This window comes from Paramormyrops kingsleyae, chromosome 1, assembly GCF_048594095.1.
Source record: "Paramormyrops kingsleyae isolate MSU_618 chromosome 1, PKINGS_0.4, whole genome shotgun sequence".
Classification (NCBI taxonomy): Eukaryota; Metazoa; Chordata; class Actinopteri; order Osteoglossiformes; family Mormyridae; genus Paramormyrops; species Paramormyrops kingsleyae.
The window spans coordinates 31,138,485-31,160,000 of record NC_132797.1 but is presented as its reverse complement, the minus strand read 5'-3'; the positions used below and the strand labels follow the sequence as shown (position 1 = coordinate 31,160,000).

The 21,516-nt window shown below is 40.1% G+C and overlaps 1 protein-coding gene across 5 annotated transcripts in view; it reads left to right on the top strand.

The window, feature by feature from the left end:
* Positions 1-21,516, top strand: part of LOC111858537 (enhancer of polycomb homolog 1) — a 47,735-nt gene that overhangs the window by 18,600 nt on the left and 7,619 nt on the right. For all 5 annotated transcript variants that reach the window (XM_023840387.2, XM_072713712.1, XM_023840388.2 and 2 more), the window contains one exon: positions 20,454-20,613. In XM_023840387.2, the coding sequence (XP_023696155.2) occupies positions 20,514-20,613 (100 nt within the window). In that variant the 5' untranslated portion in view covers positions 20,454-20,513. The remainder of the gene's footprint in view (positions 1-20,453; positions 20,614-21,516) is intronic.

Below are 21,516 nucleotides of genomic sequence, written 5' to 3'. Positions count from 1 at the left end.
GGTGACGCGTGACATTTTGCAGCGCTGGACAAAAAAAACCTAACCATATCATGAAAAACGAGGTTTAAAATTTTCTACTTGAAGTGCAGGGAGACTGTCAATTAATGGGTATGATTTAGTGTTGTTTTGTGTTATAGTATAGGCTGTAACCTGTGGTTATCATTAAAAACAAAATGCGGTAATCGTAAAACAAACTTTAATTTGTGTACACCAATGAATATTAAAAGAAACGTTAAATCTACATTTGCATAATTTCAAATTTATGTGGGCTTTTATTTTTGATTGCTCTTTTTTCTCCCACAGTGGTGAAATTGCACCATTTGTATTTTGTAATTGCATTTGTTTCGCTCAATTACAAAAGGGAGTTGTATTTCAAATAAATTTTGAATCTGAACCTATGTAGTTTTATGGGAGGGGGGGGGGCGGGGCTCAATAATCTTCCCATCTAGAAAAGGGGGGCCCTGCAGAGAAAGTTTGGGAACCACTGGGCTAGGTATTGGCACAGATGCCCCAATTTGATTTGATTCCAAATCACAAACTAACAGTTCGATTCAATCTGATTTTGATTGTGATTCAGTATCAATCCGATAGGAATGAGATTTGAAGTACTATATAGCAACTTTTCATATTTGGAGAGATGTTGAAAAAGCTATAAATGGAACACACTTACAAATGCAAAGTCACAGGAAACCACTGAAGAAAGGCCCAAAGGCTTGTATACAAACAACTTTTAAATTGAGGAACATATAATAATAATAATAATAATAATAATAATTATAATAATAATAATAATAATAATAATAATAATAATAATAATAAGGAATACACTGTAAATACACTTCCCTTTGCGGTTCTTTTACCCAGCCAGAAATAAAATAAATTACACCTGCTGATTTTCGCTTTCATTTGCTTCAGTGTTACCCACAACGATCAAAAAAAATTGTTCACAACATTCTCATAACTGACAGGAGTTCAATTCCAATAATATCGATTTTCTCTTTGCATTGTTTGTTTTTATTTCATTTAATTTATTTTTCTTTAACACTTTCATGTCACCATAAGCGTTGTACTGAAAATGATGTGTGTGGGAATATGGCCCTACTTCATTTGATTTGCTTGCATTCACCCGGTTGGACTGCTCTATTACCATGACTGACAATGCACTAGTCCCTACCCTCACCTGTGGTCATGAACTATGGGTAATGACCGAAAGAATGAGGTTGCGAATACAGGCGGCCGAAATGAGGTTTCTCCGCAGGGTGTCTGGGCTCTCCTTTAGGGATAGGGTGAGAAGTTCGGATATCCAGGAGGGCCTCAGAGTAGAACTGCTGCTTCTTCACGTCGAAAGGAGCCAGTTGAGGAGAGGTTTTCCGTACATGTCCTACAGGGAGGAGGCCCCGGGGCAGGCCCAGGACTCGCTGGAGGGATTATATCTCTCGGCTGGCCTGGGAACGCCTCGGTGTCCCCCTCAAGGAGCTGGTAGAGGTAGCTGGGGAGAGGGAGGTCTGGGTGTCTCTCCTGAAGCTGCTACCCCCGCGACCCGAACCCCGGACAAGCGGCAGATAATGGATGGATGGATGGATGGACAATGCACTAAGAGCGAGGTGATTTCAAAATACTATTGCAACCCTCCTATCGGTGAGAGGATAAAGTAGCACTACTTTATGATAAATGGACTGATAAAAGTACAATTCTGAGAGAGTATTTTTCAAAGTTGCCGGAAAAAGACATAAATTAACTAGATCAATCTTGGGATTTTGTGAATCGATATTAAGTCATCAAAACCAGGATCACAATTTAATCAAAATAATTTTTCCCCCCACCCCTACCACCAACCAGGTGCTTAAGGGAAATGGTCGCTTCGTGAAAATCACTACGCGTTACTGCAACTGTGCTTATGCCTTTCATACTCAAAAATGTCCACCTAAAGGATTAAAATCTAACAACATTTTGTACATTCTACTTCAAAGATCTGTCACTCCATGCTTTGTCAGGCTTCAGAAATTTGGTTGCAAACGTGTGCATTGCTTGGAATTTTTTTTTTGTCATTTGTTGCCATATTTGCTAATGGTCACTAACCAGGGATTGGTTGTATTTTCAAGCTTAGAAAAATAGTGCATCCTGTACTAAAGACTGTTGTTAAGGATTTGAACAAATTATGTATCCCTGAGGAATAAAGCACTTTCTTAACAATGGAAGTAGAATGTCAATAAAGAAACCCTGACAACTCACTTATGATTAATCCTGCTTTACGATTTAAAGGGCACTAGCTGGTGACCAGTATGGAGAACAAACTACACAAAATAGAGTGAGGGTCTGACAGGGGCTGCTTACCAAAGAGAATTTGGTGGAGTCTCTTTTTTTGTGCTTTGATTTACTTGTGTTGGCCTGTTAAACTCCTCGCGGATACCGGTTTAAATAGCCTACACAACGTTCAGAAAGTGGCGCAGCTGGAAACTGTTTAAGGGGGACCTTTTTCAAAAATGTACTGCGAAAGATCAGAAACAGTAGATATAGCTGTCGCTGCAGTTGAAAATAATGAGACACTGGGGTTGTCAAATTGATTCTCAGATACTAATCAGTATAAAAAATTAGTATCTGATTAGATACGGATTTTCACCATTATTGATACCAACAGTGTGGTTTTCGCCTCATTCGCCTCACTTCACACAGCACCACTACAGTGCGTGCACACACTCACGCAGCCCCACCCCTCCTCTCAATGGGGCACCACTGAACGCATTCGCACTGATTAACACGCACATACCAAGTTGGCTGAACATGGCATATGCTGCAGTTGAAGGCACTTCGCAAGCTGCTTTAGAAAAAGAAAAAAAAACGCAAGTATTTTGCAGATGAGCATGGAAAGGCTAAGGATGTCTAAGTCTCTATGCAAACAGTGCTACAAAGTTGTGGCAACGAAGTTAAATAGCATGTCAAACTTGGCGAAGTATCTTAAAGACCGACATCCCGGTCTTTATGAGAAATTTCATGAGGTCAGTAAAGCTCGCGTTCCAGAAACGCTGAACTATTAAACACTTATCAAAAATGTTAACTTGACCTGCGCACAACTTAACATTAGCTGATGGACACCGATGGGATTCATGGTGTTCATGTGTTTCTTTTAATGACAGCAGTCAATATTACAACTGAAGTAAACATCAGAACATTTCTTTTTATGACAATTATTCACAAAGTGTGCAGCTTTTGTCACTGCAGTGTATCTTTCTGGGCTTCTGGATTTCTAGAGCCTCTTGATATGGGAAGTCAGAAACATCTCGCCCATTTATTGAGATCCGCAGGCAGGCTGCAAGATGGTCTCCTTGCACCCTATAGCGGATGTTTGTCTTGACCTGCAAATACATTAACTGTTAGGCTTCATAAGTGATAGCTGATAGCTTAAAATAGTGATAGTTCTTCACCACCGTGGGAGCGTTTAAAAAAAAAAAAAAAAAAACGCAGATATTTCTGTCTGCTTTTCAGTTGGTTGACGCGACATTTTCCGACACGTGCTCTCTGGAGGGAGTGTGTTCAGCTGTCAGTGCACACACATGTCAGTGCACGCGCAACGGGGCGGAACTTCGCCATGCGCGATACAGAGAGCAGAGGAGGATTGTAAACGCGCGACCGTGTAGAGACAAAAATGACAATCTATTGTGTAAAGATAACATAGGACTATTTAGTTTGTTTAATAAAAGGACAACGTATAGACCTGTTCTATAGGACAGGTTACCTTAAATGACTAATGTTGTATAGAAAATAAAATTAAATTAAATAAAATTAACTTGACCTTCAAGGTGGGGCGTGAGGTGCTGTTGGGGGGGGTGGGGAGCCCCCCTAATATAACAGTAGGGGAAACACTGATATGGCGTTATGCATGTCTTACTGACATTCTTGTTTTTATGACTGCATTACAAGCGTTAACATTCAAATTCTATTCTGTCTCATGAATCTTGCTATATGACAAAGGAATATACTGCCATGCTAAGCAAGAGTGTGTTGTACATGTTTTTTTTTATTTGTTTTTTTTCTTCATGGAAAATAAGTTTTATGTCCAGATTAAATGATTTTAAAGCTTCTGTCTTATGCCGTAGCTTTGTGGATTTACGGAAACATTTTGGCCTTTGAGGGTGTGACTCTAAGATGCAATGTTCAATAAGCCAGGTTAATCCATTATGCACATATGTCTGAATGTGCTCTAGCAAACCTTATTTTTATATTTGTTTTCTGGAACAGTTAAAGGGTGCTCTACATAAGGGTCTGTAAATGGCTCTTTAAATGGTTTACTGCACAGTGCTAGATGAAGGTGAACCACATCTGTACATTATAAAAACTAGGGGTGCACCGATCGATCGGCGCACCGATCGATCGGCCTCGATCACGTTAATTTGAGGGGATCAGAAATCGACCATATTCCCATGAGATCCACCGATCTTAGTTATATGCTTTTAACTCTTTGGGGTCGAGTATGTCGTCGACGACATCGCGTACTTTTCGCGTCTATTTCAGTTTATAAATATCTCGCTGAAAACTTAATGTATAATCATGAAAAAAACGCTGGCTAAATCCGTAATCTGTCTTCTTTTCAAAACGTCCATTGTCGGAAGTATTAAAGTTTTAAAAATTAGGTTAAATCGGCAAAAAAGTAAACCATGTCATCTTACTTTGTCTTACCTGCATCGGGGGCGTGTAGTACCGCTCTCACCCGAAGATCGCTATTCACATTCTAAATAGCCGCATTAGCGCGTATTCAAATCGCATTCGCATGGTAATTTGATTAACAGCGCAACGGTGAAACGCGATCCAGATACATCCCCTTCAGCGCCATAAAAGGGGGTTGGGGACGTGGCCAGGTGACAATGGCTCATTCATACACATGAAAGTTGCTACATATTCAATGAAAGGAGCCAGAAATAGTTACATGAGTTAGGTTTTTCTTATTTATTTATCCAAATTAATGTTGCATCTACACCATTTAGTCATCTTCATGTAGCCAAGACTTTGGTGATCAGATATCTGGGATCAAAACAAACTGCCAGCATTGCTTACTATGTACTTTTATAATGTTTCTGCAAGTGTTCCAAACTGCATTTTGCAATGTCTATACTTTGATGTCAAATTTCAAACTTAACAAAAATCTGACATATTTACAATACAGTATATATTAAAATAAAGATGAGTGTAATGGCAAAACAAATATATAAGAAATAATTTATTTGCCATGAATTAAGTGTGATGAAATGTGTGATCATGCCCGTCAGTGAAAGTGTGTTGCCTACCCCTAGGCCCCAGAGGGTTAAATCAGCCTTTTCTCCCATTCCTGAGAGAGGTGCAGTGCAGGCTGCCTCCCCCCCTATTTTTTGGACAAGTGTGTCATAACAGCTATATATATATATATATATATATATATATATATATATATATATATATATATATATATATATATATATATATATATATTTTACAAAATTAGAGAAATTAAAGTCTGGAAGAAAAAATATGATTTTGTAGTTCAAACAGCAATGCTCATTTATATGTTCGTTTATATTTGAGGACACTACCTCATGTTTTGTGAGTATTCATATCAATTTACTCAATAAAAATGGAAACATTGAAGTAACTGTCTTTTAGTTATGAAAGAAACAAGATCGGCAAAAAAAAATCGAGATCGGCAGGTAAGGTTGCCTAAGGATCGGTGATCGTTGATCGGCCAGAAAACTGCAATCGGTGCACCCCTAATAAAAACCCAATATATCTCATGTCCTGACCTCTTGTGAGAATGAAATTGGATTTCTGGGTTTTGCTGCTCGTTGTGTGTTTTGACAAACAGTAAATGACTCTTGATGGGCAGCACAGTTCCTCAGACAGCCCCCTCTGGGTAGACCTTACAAAGTGCCAGTTTACTGTACTACCTTTGAACCTGTGGTGCTACATGGAAGGCACAAACGTGTGTGTGTGTGTGTGTGTGTGTGTGTGTGTGTGTGTGTGTGTGTGTGTGTGTGTGTGTGTGTGTGTGTGTGTGTGTGTGTGTGTGTGTGTGTGTGTTTCTGCACAGAATCTGAAACATGACGTGGCAGCTTACGATTTGTGTGCCTCAAACGATTGTATAAATCTGGGTTTTGGCTAAGTAAGTTTTAAAAATTCAATTCATTGTTGATGAATCATTATTTAAGTAGCAGTACAGTCGAACTTCGTTACAACGTACCTTGGGGGACTTAAGAATTTGTACGTTATAACCATAGTACGTTGTAACCAAGTCCCTCAAAATGAATAATAGAACACAAAATGTATATAAAAAAACTTTTAGAAAACACCCCTCAAGTAGACACTATGACATACAGCTTGTCTAGTTTGAAGAATATAATAGGAACTATATTCTTCAAACTAGGTTAATATCAGTTACTCATAGACAACCGACATAATGCAAAATCCACTGCCGGCTTATCGTTCAAATCGCCTTACTGTAACCTAATGTAAAACCGAAATTATGCACCTGTATATGATTCAATTGGCTGAAATAAATTTCGATACATGTGTTAGACATCTGTCTTTTGTTAATTTCTTTCACTATATGTCACACAATTACCCCAATAACCACACAGTTTCAGAACTTAGTTCGCGTCGGCAGTATAAGGCTGCCATGTATAATTCTGAATTATTTCCACCTTGTCGGTCAGCGAAATCCGTTTCCTTTTAGTAGGCATCTTGCTTGATATGCGGCAGCATGACACCATGCAAAACCATGAAAAAACGGGGGCTGCATGCAAGGAGTCCGGCCGGCGTGGAATGCTTCGTGAGGACAGGTTCATACAGTTAGGCGTTGCTAAGCGATGTAGATGGCCGGCAACAGCCGATTCTGAATTGTGCGCGCGCTCGGAAGATGAGGCTGTACGTTGTAACGAAGGTCAATTTGCCTATTTTCCTCTGAAAATCATACGTTATATCGAAGTTTACGCTGTAAAGGTGTACGTTCTAAGCGATACCGGCAAATGGAATAATGCATTACGCGAATTCGGGACATCGAAATTTGAACGTTGTATTGGTGTAAACGTTATAAACGGGGTACGTTGTAACGAGGTTCGACTGTAGTGGTAATGGCTGCTGTTGTGGGATGCCCCACTCCCATCCTGTTTGAGCTGAAGTGCAAACACTCCAGGTAAAATCAAGTATTGAGAAATATTGGGACCAACTTTGTCAGAAATTCAATTTTTACCTCAGTCCTGCTTAACAGCTCACCTGGAATGGCACTTAACATTAATAAAAGCGGTATAAGGGTTAGGACTGCTTTTAACAAAACGCCTCCTCTGGGCAAGGAGGATACCTAACATCACATCGGTGTCCTTTAAGATACTTTCTGTACTTGGTGGTATGGCCGTTTGAGGCTTTGAGGGTTACTTGGCTGGTCTTATTCTGAGAATATATGTGAAATGTGTCAACAAGCTGATGACTGTTCTTGAAGGGGGGTGGTTGTGGAGGCAGCGAGAGATCCTTCAAGGCTGAAATGAAAATATTCCTAGTATGAGTAATAATATTATGACTAGTAGTAAATAATAATGAGATTTGTCACCTTGATGCATGAACCTTCTTAAGCCCCATGTTTTCCATTTTTGGTTTGAGAAGAATATCATATGTTTGGCTGTACAATGCAGATTAAAATTCGCTATTTGGCAAAACTATGCTAATGCCAGTTTAAACAAACCATGTGTGCTTGGCAGATGGCCATCGCTAAAGGCTCTTTATGGTCTAATATTCATTTAAAAGGTTTTTCTGCGACCCAGCATTTGACCCCCACTGTGACTGTGAATAATTATGGTCTGTCAGGCCTGCTGGACCACCATGTGGCTTAGTGTTGATTAGTTTCCTATAGGGCTGAATCTAAATTATTCCATTATGAACTTAGAATTAGCTGCATCAAAAACATTAGAGCAGTTTGCAAACCCTACAGACTATTTACATGGTAATAAAACTCTTACATACATGTAAATGTATGTGCAGACTCGTCTCAAACTGAAAGCCTCACTCCAGACAGCTGACCAAAGTTGGCAACCCTCCATTTTATTTGAAATAAGCTCGTAAAAATGCAGTTTTCGACTGAAGCAGCTGATCATTCCTTTGCCTTGTTGCTCTGACAAATACAAAACGAATGAGAACATTATATGCTTCACTTTTTAATGTCTTTTCTAAATAATTAGACCGTGCCCTTAACCAACTGTAATAGCAATTAAAGCGATCTGTTCTTTTAGTATTTAAAGTGAGGCTTTTATTTTATTACTGCTGTGGGATTAAGATTAATTTCACAAGATTAATCTATGGAAATCAATACTTAAATCAATGAGCACAAAAACATATGACATAAAAACTGTATTATAGGTTCTATGGCTTTTCTGCTGCTGGTTAAAAGGAGGTCACCAGTTTTATTGATGATAGGACCTTTCTGAAACAATCTTGGACTATGAAATAGGAAGACAATTCACTTTCAGCTCAGTAGCGGAATCAGTATTTTTCCTGCACCACGAACGCAATATTTTCTTCGGGTTCCACGGGTTTGCTGTTTGTGGGCGTATACTCTGTAGGCTCGGGCCACTTCTGATTGGTGAGCATGACACACAGGGAGCACGGCATGAATTTGGAAAACTATTCTCACAACAGTTTTAAACCCAGCTGTCCTAAATTGCAGCTTTTGCTGTTTCCTAATCGCGTTGTTTCAAATCTCGATTTCGATTTAAAATCAATAAATTGTCCAGCCCTAGTTTCCTACTTCATGTTATCAACAAAGGCTGTATTTGATTTGTTTGGCGAACTCTTGTCTGGGCACAGCTGAGGAATGACATGTAGTACAAGTTAGGCATGGGCTGATCCACAATGTTTCAGTTCCAATCTGATTCTGATACACAACTGCCGGTACCGATACAGATTCTGATATGATAGCTCTTTTTACTTTAGTATTGTAATATAATAAATATATTTATATTTTATATATTATTTTTAAGCTAGTAAACACAGATGGAAAAAATGTATGCCAGAAAATCTTTAATTAGGCTACTAGAAACGTACATAATGTACTGTTCTACCTTGTTTGTACATCTTGTTTTAAGTGTTTTTGGGGCATTTGCAGTTGAATATGTATTTTCCTAGGTAGTATACGCAAGTGGCAAATGCTTAAACTGTCAACAGCACCAATTACTTTGTCGCAATAGCAGCCCCTCATGTATCACAAGCTGTAGCGAGTTCACAAAACAGCCCAAGCTAGAGACTCCCAAATCATCCATTGCATTTTTCATATTGCGTGTGCTTTTAGTGGGATTTTCCGCTAAATGCTACTCCCACCTCTCAACTTTTGTTTTTACTAAGATTGCAAATTGCTGTGCTTTCTAGTTGCTGTTAAAAGTGTAAAATACTTCCAGATCGTCACCCTCTTATCTGATGTTCTTATGCTCACAGCAGATGGAAGTCACTGCGCTCACTCCCACTGAGTAGCAAAAAATCTGAGTGGCAGTGTTGGTGTTCAGCTTGAACGCCACCAAAAACACATCTAAAATGAGAAAGAGCTGTCTGGCAATTGATTGTACAAATAGATTTAACATGAAATAGAAGCTTTCTTTTTAGAGACCGCCAAAAACTAAATAAGCATTGGATGTGGATCAGTCATGCATAGCTGATACCCTATCCATCAAATAGGTCTGGATTGGTGCCAATACAGATCCAATATTCAGATTGGTGCATCTCTAGCACGAGTGCAGTGTTTGTAGTGTTTCATCTAATAACATTTTCCTGCTATAATCATATAATTATAATTTTATAATTATAATTTTAAAAACTGCTATAATTTTCCTGCTATAATCAAAAAAAAAAGTTTAATCCAATTCCTTGGTGACTTGCTTGGGAAGCCTGTTTTCTGCCCACACCCAACATGCACTCATCACAGAACAGACATGTAGTTAGGTGGGGGTCAACGACAAATCTCTCTTCTCGCTCTTGTACACCCCATTCAAGCACACTGAAACCCACTTATACATACAGTAATACCACGTCATATGTCAATTCATCTTTGGTTGAATTTGACTTTGTTTTTGTTACATACAGTATGTGGGGAAAAAAATACAAATTGTCTTAAGTCACTTTATTCAGCCTTACGTTAGTTATGCATTGTTGAAATATGTAAAAATATATAAAATTAAAGCTTAGAAATTTAAAAATATCATCTTTTTATCTGGTGTTTGGTGCTGATAACTCCAAATTCCACCACATGGCAGCGTTGTTTGTGCACACCAATTCAGTTCTGGTTTGTTTGTGCCATTTGCCATTCGTTTGTCTTTAATATTTGCCCCCACTAGGGATGGGCCGATCCACATTTTTCCAGTTCCAATCTGATTCCGATACACAACTGCTGATACAGATACAGATTTCGTTACAAGAGCTCTTTTTACTTTGTTATACTTTATATATTAATTTAAGCTAGTAAATACAGATGGAAAAAAATGTGACAAATATTTAATCAGGCTACTACAAACATACATAACGTACTGTTCCACCTTGTTTGTACGTCTTGTTTTAAGCACTTTTGTGGCATTTGCAGTTCGATATGAATATCTTCAAAGCAAGTATACACAAGTGGCGAATGCTTAAAATTTTAACACAATTCCATTGGCATCAGCTCAGTTACTTTTGCTGCAGTGGCAGCCCCTCTTGTATCACAAGCTGCAAACCAGTCCAAGTTGGCAACTCCCAAATCATCCATTGCTTTTTTTTGTCTCGCACAGTTGCGTGCGCTTTAAGTGGGATTGTCCATTAAACACTATTCCTGCCTCTCAAAACTTTTACAAAGATTGCAAATCACTGTGCTACTGGTTTCTGTTAAAAGCGTAAAATACTCCCAGATCGTCATGTCTTATCTTACACTCCTCGTACTGTGAAGGGCATGTGCATGACGTCACAGCAGGCGGAAGTCACTGTACTCACACCCACTGAGTAGCAAAAAAGACTGAGGGGCAGCGTAAGCATTTGATTTGAATGCTGCAAAAAACACATGTAAAGTGGGAAAGAGCTGTCGTGCGATTGTACAAATTAGGAGCTATCTTTTATAGAGATTGCCAAAAACTAAACAAGTATTGGACGTGGATCGGTCACACATGACCGATACCCGATCCATCAAATAGGTCTGGATCGGCATTGATACCGATCCAAATATTGGATCAGTGCATCTCTACATGGCCCTAAGAGTGTTTCTAGTGCTAGCTAAAGCGTCATGCTACATCATTAGAAGATAAGGTTAGCATGATAAAACATCACAAAAGGGACGACTGTATTAACCAGGGCTGTGGAGTCGGAGTCGGAGACAATTTTGGGTACCTGGAGTCGGCAAAAAGTTAACCGACTCCGACTCCTACTAAATTTAAATGGGAATTAAAAAAGTAAGTTGAAATGTCCCAATTCACAAACAGTCATAATGAACTACTTCTCTGCTGTAAGAATAAAGCCCAATGCATGCAGTGCATAATGTTACCACAAAACGAACATGTCAAGTAACCATGAAGCATGCTTTTCATTGACTGTATGCGTCACTATATGGGATGTAATGCACAGGTAAGGTGCGGCACCGCTTTCCATTGTGTCGTGTTCCACTGTTACAGGGAACTGTGAACCTAGCCTAAAGCCCCCCATACATTTACAGATGCACTGCCGATTTTTCGGCCGTTCAACGAGTCATCACGCGTCAACGCCTGAAAAATCATCTGGTGTGTTCTCAGCTCCGTCGGCTCCCCTTCGCTATGCGCTAGTGAAGGGGGCCGAAGGAGCCGAGAACACAGATCTCCCTACCTGTCTCCAGCAGAGGCTCGTCCTGCTGATCAGCTGGCCGGTGAGTGACACAATGCACTAAACTTCCGGCTGGCTGACAGAGGAGACAGCCACTGCAGCAGACAGAGGCATCACATTACTTTGGATGGGGGCGGTGGTCGAGATTTTCGGCAAGCTGGATCTGCCCGTCCATGTGGACACCCGCAATCTGCGGCCGCCAATCAATTGCCGCGATTGTACACGCACATCGGTCGGTGGCAAAATCCTTGTTTTCATTGTGTTTCTTTAATCTGGCATTATAGTAGAGTGTTGGCTTCCTAGCCAGTAGTTCTGTGGTGAAATGACATGTATGTTGCCTTCCTTTCCTTCAATGGATGTAGAAAATACATTAGCATAGTATATACATACAGAGGAGTCGGAGTCGGAAGATTTAGAAACTGAGGAGTCGGAGTCGGAGCATTTATCTACCGACTCCACAGCCCTGGTATTAACAATCGTGCATGACAAGGAACAGATTTTAGCCCACGTTAAGGATGAAGCTCCATGGATGAACAACACTCATCAACAAGTAGAGAGGCAAGATTTATTAAGACATGGAAAAACTCTCCCTTTGGATTGAATGGCAGACTTGTCAGTGTATTCCCATAAGCCAGATGTTGATTCAGGAGAAAGTGTTGTCCTTGCAGACCTCAAGAAAAGGTTTCCCGATGTGAACGACAGTTGAAACCAAGTGCAGGATGGTTTATGAGGTTTAAGCAACAACAGACTCTTCACAGTGTGAAGATCCAAGGCGAAAGTCCATCAGCTGATGAAACCGCAGTGTCCAAATACTACATTGGCAAAGCTTATTACTGGAAACGGATTTGTTCCAGAACAGATGTTCAATGTAGATATGACCTATTCTAATGGAAAATGATGCCAGGCCGTTCATTTATATCCAAGGAGGAGAAGGCTATGCTGAGCTTGAAGGTTTCAAAAGACTGTTTGACCCTTATGTTAGAAGGAGAATGTGTGGGCAACTTACACTAACAGCGGCTTTACTTTTATCATGCCCAGAATCCTCGAGAGCTGAAGAACATCCTCAAGTGATCTCTTCCAGTAATATGGATGTCAAATCAAAGGCTTGGGTGACTTGTGAAATTTTTGAGGATTGGTTCTTCAACCACTTTGTACCAGCAGTGGAGAAGTATTGTAAGGAGAAGGGCATCCTATTTAAGATTTTTCTTTTGTTTAGACCACGCTTCCTGGCCACCCAACAAACATAGTCACCTTTCATCTCGGTGTCACCATCATTGACCCCCCCTCCCAACACTACCTCTCTTCTGCAACCGATGGACCAGGGGATCATTGCCCTATTTAAGTGCTTCTACATGAGACGTACACTATGCCAGGCTGTAACTGCAACACTACTTGATGGCGTCACATTCCATGACGTCTGGAAGGCATACGACATTTACAATGCCGTAATGAACATAAACGCTGCTTGGAATGAAGTGTCAAGCACAAGGATGAACAAAGATGGATCCCAATGCTCAGCGCTTTCCAAAGATTAAGGGGGGATGTCAGAATGTTTTGGCTCCGTATAGGCTCGTCCTGGATTAAAAAAAAAAAAAAAAAAAAAAAAAAAAAGCTTTCAGGGCACTCTGGACCACTTTTCTCAGTGTGTCAACACAGCATCAATCGTGTAACGCTGATGAGAATCATCTGTCAACATCTGTTATTTTGTCATTATGGTGTTTTGATTGAATGGGATCAAAACTAAAATCTATACAGTAGTCTATCCCCTGGTGACCTAGTAACATTAGCATAGGGTGACCAGATAATCCATGTCAGGGAGGACACTCTGAGCTAGGACAGGAATTGTAAATTACCATTTCAATAAAAGGACCTGGATTTCACTTGAGCACTGAGCTCTTGCTGTGTGTTGATTGGTCATTCTCCTATAATCATGCATGTGTCACTAATGCTAATGTGAAACAGCTGGATGAGTCTTTCAGTCAAGGAAACAAACCAGTCAAAGCACAAGAAGAGCTGAACTATTTAGCTGAGCATAGAGCCTTTCTATTTGAAAGTAGTTTGTAAAACCCGAAGTAGCTCAAAGTGTCCTCCCTGACATGGATTATCTGGTCACCCTACATTAGCAGTAACTTTCTGACATGGCTCCAGTGTGAATGCTAATTGGTAACGTATTACCATGTGGGGGGTGGGAGCTTCTCACCTTTTATTTACTACATTGATATCAATTGAGGTACACGGCACCCATTTCTTCCCACAACAGACCCACTTAGTTAGACCGAGTCGCATACATAGTTGGGCTGTTTGCAGTGCAGTTAGGCTGTTACACTGTTGAGTGAAGCACTGGAGACGGTTGAGGACTTAATTTAGCATCCGCTTTAACATGCAGTTATAGCTGTCACTGAAAAATAACTGGCCTATATTCATTTGTATAATTAGTTTACCTTCGTAGACAGTGGGATCATTTTTTTGTAGTATCCACCTTCCCATCCATCACATTGCCCCCACACCAAACCTCTTGATCCACAGGAAACACCGGTTTGTGGCCCAGTAATTTTAGTGCCAATGAAATTGTTCTTCATACTGTTCCTCCTGTAATTAAAATGATGTTGAATCACATCACGATGAAAGCCTAGTGCAAAACATCTGTGCTGCGCCCATGGTGGATCACTAATAATTAATAGCTTAAGCCATCAGAGTTCAGACCTGATTGTTTGCAATTGTGTTGCATGATTGATGAGTCGATGGCGCTAATCATCTGAAAAAAAGCTTGATGTTTCAAAAGACTTACTCTGGATCTTGTGTTCCAATTGAAATTTATGAAATGCGTTGGTGGGGATTAAAACCTCCAGGCCTCAGTCTTTCCCGAGAAGTTTGTGAAATGTTAAAAGGTTGAGTAATTGTTTTGTTATATGAAAATAAAAGGTGCGGATTCCACCTTTCAAGTATATTTAAAAGGACATCTGTGTTGTGTCTGCAAAGCATGGCTACAGTGTATGGCTTTGCATCTTGGCAGCTCACCCAGAGTATGTTTATTTTAAATAACAGGTTTCAGTAATTGTGGTTAGGGATGAAAGGCCGACTTTAATGAATGTGATGCTGACAGTCTGTGCTAATGGCTGTGTCTTGAAAATGGCATTCATAGTAACGGTCATTGGAAAAAGCATTTGTCCTTACGTTAGAGTACAGAGTCTAAAATGAGTTGTTTAGATCTCGGATTTATGAAAGAAAATGTACACCTAGGTTTGGAAACAGAAAGTACAGTCCAAATTAGAAAAGATGATAAAATACTCTGTACCGGGTACCCAATTTTTGGAATTTTGGTTCTGCTTATCGGTTCCTAAACACTACATACCTGCAAGGACAAGCGTGGCTATCTGCCAGGACCTGTTGTAGGTGAATACATCATGCATCAACGTGCAACAACCTAGCATGTGACAACAGTGTGAAAGGGAGTGAACGGTCAAAAGTGTAGTTTCACTTAAAGATAACAACGAACATATCAAATCTATTCTTAAATTACTGCATTGCTGGCATTACTTGTCCTAAATCGATGCTGTTTTGGCCAAAGCCCAGTTAACAACCCCCCCTCCCCCCCCCCCCCCCCCCCGAGTCGCCTAAGGCATCCGCACCTTTAAAATGTTGTTAAATGTTTTTCAAATATTATTACAAACCTTAATGTGTCTTCTTTCAAATATGCCCACTCTTAAACACAAACATCTGCTTTTATATGAAATTATTAATATAATCAGCTAACATGTTTTCTCATCATGTCTTACCTGTGGACAAGTGTGAGCGGTTATTGATATGCCAATGATAAGTGTGTTCGAGGCGGCGATAAGCCACATGCAGAAACACCAACAGAAATAAAATGGCATGCGAAATGTGGCAGTTTGTATTTGCTATTTTTACAATTGCACACTTGCATTTCTCCGCCAGTGAAGCTTGCAAGAAGTTCAATCATTTCTCGACAGCAGTGATGAAATTAATTTATCCTCTGATGCCAAATGTGACCGTGATGAGGATTGTTTTAAGACTGGCATAGAAGAAGCTGATTGTTCTTAATCATGCTAGAACGATTGATTACCTCATTCTACGATACCATTTCTATTGTTTTCAAGAAACAAAACTACAAATGATGTTAATTTTTGTCTCATTTCACACTGAATTCTGCACTAGACAGGCAAATTTGAGTATGGGGGGTTCCCCAGGTGAATCTCATTCATATTCATGACCACAGCTGTTTGACATGGTAGAGGAAATTGAACAGAAACTTGTCATACATACACAAGTAATAGCTCTTTAATAAACTGAAAGGAATTTGTGAATGACTATATGTGTATAGCTAAGACTTGTCCCTACATTGGTCTGTGTTCCAAAGTTTGCTATATGTTGCCAAATTTGTGATTTTTGACAGTATTCTAGCATGTTTTTGCAAAGTCACACTGAATCATTTTGTGCTACTGATGCATACAGAAAAGTCAGAGCAAGTCAAGACATCTCCAAAGTGTCGCAGAAGGCCTTAGACTGGGGATAGCTCAGCTTTCTGACCCATTAACATCAGGTTTCTAAATTATTCACCTGAGTTCAGCCCAAATAACATTTTTCACTTTTTTTTAAACTTCCTACAGTTCACTCATTTGCCAGCTATTTATTTAATGCAAGACTTCGCCAACTGCCATTCTTAGCGAATAAAAATATATATATTGTGGGCTAGACTGCGTGCTAGTCTCAAACATGGATTGTGACAAATGTTCAAAAGTGTGGCTTTATTACACTAGACAAGACAAGGCAGAGTGTAATACATGCATGAAACTAATAAACTGCTCACATGGTTGTACATCCAACCTAACCAAATGTTTACAGCCACATGGGATCGATTTGAAAGAGTGCATGGTGTTTGATGCCTTGGTCTCTGAGCCTGAATGAACCATCTTCAGCCAGTGGTAGGACTAGCACCTCATAAGCAGGGACCACCAGCCGTGACACACCATTCTCATTGGCCTTAGGGAATGATGACCAAAGAAAATATTGAGGAGTATGACAGAGCGGTAACTATATTTGATTTAGTTTGTTTGCAGATGATGTACACTGCACTGAATGCATTGTAGTTACAGGGTACCCGTGGTCATGGAAAACCTGGATAAGTTTTGGAATTCTTGGATAGAGAGGAAAAGTTAATGAAAAGTTTTGGAAACTAGCCTTGTTCATTTTTGTTTCCCGCTTCATTCCGCAACGCGCTAACAGAAATGTATGAATGGAAGTCAGTAGTTAACTACCTTGGTAAACATCCGTTTTCATGCAGATTTTGCGTATTTGAGATGAATCATACCGAAAATGGTAGTATTATTGTCGTGCCATATGCAGGACGCGGAGCGGAGACAGAGGAGCGGCGGTCAGGAAATTGGGGAACACGGGGTTTAATAAAGAAGGGCAGGCAAGAAAACACACAGTGACTTTACAATGACCGGACTGGGGAAACAAACTGAAACGCAGACTAAATACAGAGGACTAACGACAACAACCAGAAACAGCTGATTACACGGGGATTCCACATGAGGTTAACGAGGGGGTTTGGCACAAGGAAGGAGCGGACAATGCATGATCATCAAATCAAAGCAAACTTGTCGGGTTTAGAAAATCTGGTACTGGAAATGTTTTGGAAAAGTCATGGAAATGTATTCTGCCAGAACTGGGGGAACCCTATAGTTAGCATTTTACTACTATTGCTGCTGGGACTGTTCAGAGAGATTTCTTATCTAAACATTTGTCCTGCTTGTTTTTTTACCTTTATGGAATCAAAATGGGGAATCAATAAGAACCAGAATCGATAAACAGAATTAGAATCGATAAAATTCAAACATACCCATTCCTATATACACCTGGATCAGATACAGGTTTAGTGGTGTTCAGTGAGGGGGGTCAGTGAATAGTGGCGTTTGAAATTCTTTTTTTTAACACTGCACATTTTGACGTGGTGAATTGTATACCTGTTGTGCCACTTGTGCACAGAGCCAGAATATCCTTTGAAAATGAGATCAGTGCAAAAAGTAAGTGAAACCTCAGCAGCAGCATCTTCACATTCGCATTCTCTATCACAGGACTGGCTCTCTGACCAAAACAGTGTGCTATTTGTCAAAAATATTTGTTTGATATGCTTGTTCACCACATTGCTATTGAGTAAATTAATAATTATCCATTCATCCTTTTCATTAGCATTCTATTTTAAACTTATTTAGCTGTGATACTAAAAATGGCGCAATGCACTGATGTAGGTGTGGGTGGTACACTGGTGTCATAGTCATCACCGTTGTGATTGTGCACCACGTTGTGAATTTGCACTATACCATTAACACTATGAGATGTCATCAGCCTAATTATACAACAGGCTATTTATTTAGAGAAAAAAAACATTTTATTTTCTTCAGAGCTTCAGTAATCTCAATCTTGTCCTTGTATAGTTTGTGTAACTGGTATATCTACATTGTATGAGTTGTCCATTAAACACACTCTGACGCTGTGTCAAGATAGCAAATTAATACATTTAATAATAAAACAGATTTGGTCTAATTATACACATTAAGCAAAATAATCTGGTTGCATATGTTATACTTTTGAAATTTACTACTATGCAGCCATGGAAAAAAATGGAGACCACAGCACAATTTTTTTGTTTCATTTCTAAATTTATGGGTGTGTGGCTGTGAATAATATACTTTTTTGCAAACTGAAGCCTGGTTCTTCGCTGTTTCTCATTAATAAAGGGCTTCTCCCTTGCTTTATGGGACTGCTTCTAGGAGCCTGATGCATACTATCCTAGCAGTGTACTTCATACCTGCACTTATTTCTGCCATTCCTTTTGAAAGTCACTTGATGTCATCCTCAGATTCACATGAAACTGTTGCATAAGTTAATGATCTTCTCTGGCATCAGAAAATTGCTTCTGTCCTCTACTTCACTGGTTTTTGGTCATTTTCTGTGTCTCCAGCTTCACCTTAATCTTGTGTACTGCTGTCTTAGAAATTTTGAACCTGGAAGCAACCTGCTGATCAGTATAGCCTTCTGCCAACAAAACTATGATTTAAGCCAGGATTTAAAAAATGCAGATTTGTTTAAAAATATAGAGTAATCTCAATTTTTTCTGGGGCTGTATATATCTAGTTAAATCAGTGTATACAGTGGTACCTCTAGAACTCGAATTTCTTGAAAGTCGAACAAACCAGTTTGACCTAGAACTCAATCTGAATATCAGAAGTCGAACTGTGAACGCTGAGGAACACTGCTGTAAAGCAGGTAGCATGGTATAAGAATGTGAAATCAAGCTGTCCATGTCGATTATAGGCTGTCCAGGTGTATAGCAGTGCTGATTCTTAAGCTTTGTTTGCTAGATGCTTATGTTTTCTCTGTTCTGTTTTGTAAGAAAGTTTGAATGTCAGCGGAACATAATGGACATAAATTCTCAGTTTTCAGGCACATCAAGTATAGTGACACAGGGGATGCTGGACAGGACACGCTTGTGAGTTTAGCTGGAATTTCAGTTTAATTTCCAGATTCAGTGTAACTAGATGTTTGTATCTAGTGTCTAGGTGTTAGTGTCTTTAATTGGGGGTATGCGGGCCAGTCTGCACTGTTCCTTGTTTGATGGAATCTCCCCCCCCTCCCCAAGTTGAATGTGGTCAGATAAGTGAGGGTGTTCCTTAATGTGTGATGAGTCAATATGGCAGAGGCTCTGAGAGACATTTCTGTTTTCTGTCAGAAGGATGTAGCCCAGGAGGGAATCCCCCCCCCCCGCCCCCGCAAATATAATCTGACAGTCAGACAAATGCAGATCCTATGTTGGTGTTGTTCGTCATGGTCTACAGGATGGTCTTAATTGAGTTTGATTTGATTTCTTTGAGCCTGTTCACCATACGTCTTTATACAGATGACTGTGGCTGCTTTGTGAATGTGTAGGCACTTGCATTGCAGGTCAGCAGCTTGAAGGACCTCCTGGCATGTTTTAAGCTTTCATTGATGGTTGCCTCAAGATGGTTCATCCTGAAACCTGCCAACCAAGTGCCTTTATGTGGATTGTTATGGGATTTAATGATGCTTGTTAACAAGGACGAACTGGTCAGCAGCAAGCTTAATTGTGTACCCTATCTCTACCATTACTTTTGTAATACAGCTATTTGTTTAAAATTATTTAAAAAATGGTCAAATGTACATGTTACATAACTGGTTTATCAGACCTGTTGTGTATTCTATTTGGTTTTCCCTAAAACTTAATTTTTCGTGCAGGATAAATGCAGTATATTGATTTTGGATATTGTGGAGAGTTTAAATTTGTTTGTGTTCAGTTGCCCCTTGAACTTGTTCTCTGTAGGTCTTACGTGAAACTTTTAAATGTTAGTCCACAGTCACATATAGAAAACTATTTTCCAAGACACTAGGCTGAGTAAATTCAATTTTGGCATTCTCCAGCCTTGAGTTTGTGCCAGATTCCTGCTCTTAGCTTTCTGTCTGGTTGATTTTGGAGTCAGTGCATTGCAGTGTTTGGAGGCTGGAAGCTTTGGCCCCATTTGCCACTTGTCTTTCTGCTGTATGCTTGATCATTTGTATCCCTTGACCCTGTGACTCATATCTGTATGCCCCCACCCCAGGAGCACCACCTCCAGAGGGCCATATCAGCCCAGCAGGTGTACGGGGAGAAGCGGGACAACATGGTCATCCCCGTACCGCAGGCGGAGAGCAACATCGCCTATTACGAGACGCTCTACCCTGGGGAGTTCCGGATGCCCAAGCAGCTCATTCACCTACAGCGTGAGTCATGGTCGGCCCACAGCTGGCCCTTATTCCTTGTTTCTTTTTTGGGGGGGGGGGGGGGGGTGAATCTTTGACCAAGTTTATTTGTTCGTTATTGCTAAGAGAGTGCAATAGTTTTACCAATCAATTTATACTGTATAATATTAGACACAAACACACACTTTGGTCATTATTCCCAAAGGCACATTGACAGGATTGTGCAAGCAGTATCTCATACATTCTCATGCATCTGTGCAAGTGCACTTAACTTGATAGTGGGATGATATGAATATGAGCTTGAAAGTTTCTGTATGGACTGAATGAATATATGTCCGTTCACGCCAGTCACATAAGCATAGATGGAAGCGAGTAAAGTGCAAGGTGCAGATTTGATAACTGTTCGGTGTTCCCTCAGTCTGACAGTTGTTGAAGTGGACTTCTTCATGATGGCTGCTGTTTGGGGAAGGAAACCGTACATGCTGTTAAGTTTGATAAGGTTAGAGGAATTCAAGTGATGTGTCTGCCCTTAAATGTATGACAGGAGCCTGGCCTGTCAACCTCTGCTATGAGGGTGTTGTTTTGTGTATATATCCCATTGTCAGAGCTGATGTGTTGCTGGTAATTTCCAGACTGCTGTCTGCATGCGGATGGTGTGACTGATGGGAATTGATTTGCTTTAAATGCATAAATGCCAAGTCAGCTGTTACTCTGTCCATCTAGCTGATGTGCTTTCCTGGTTCTTAGAGTCAGGTTGTTACCTTCTGCTGGCTGTAAGATCACCTGCTGAATAGAGCAGGATGTGCGAATGGCACCAGGGTGAGGAGAGTGCAGTGCTGGATCCGTCTCTCCTCTGCTGTGTTCTGCAGAGGTTTTGTTGGCTTGTCACAGTGGAGTTCCTGCTGCTGGGATCAGAGCCCCCTT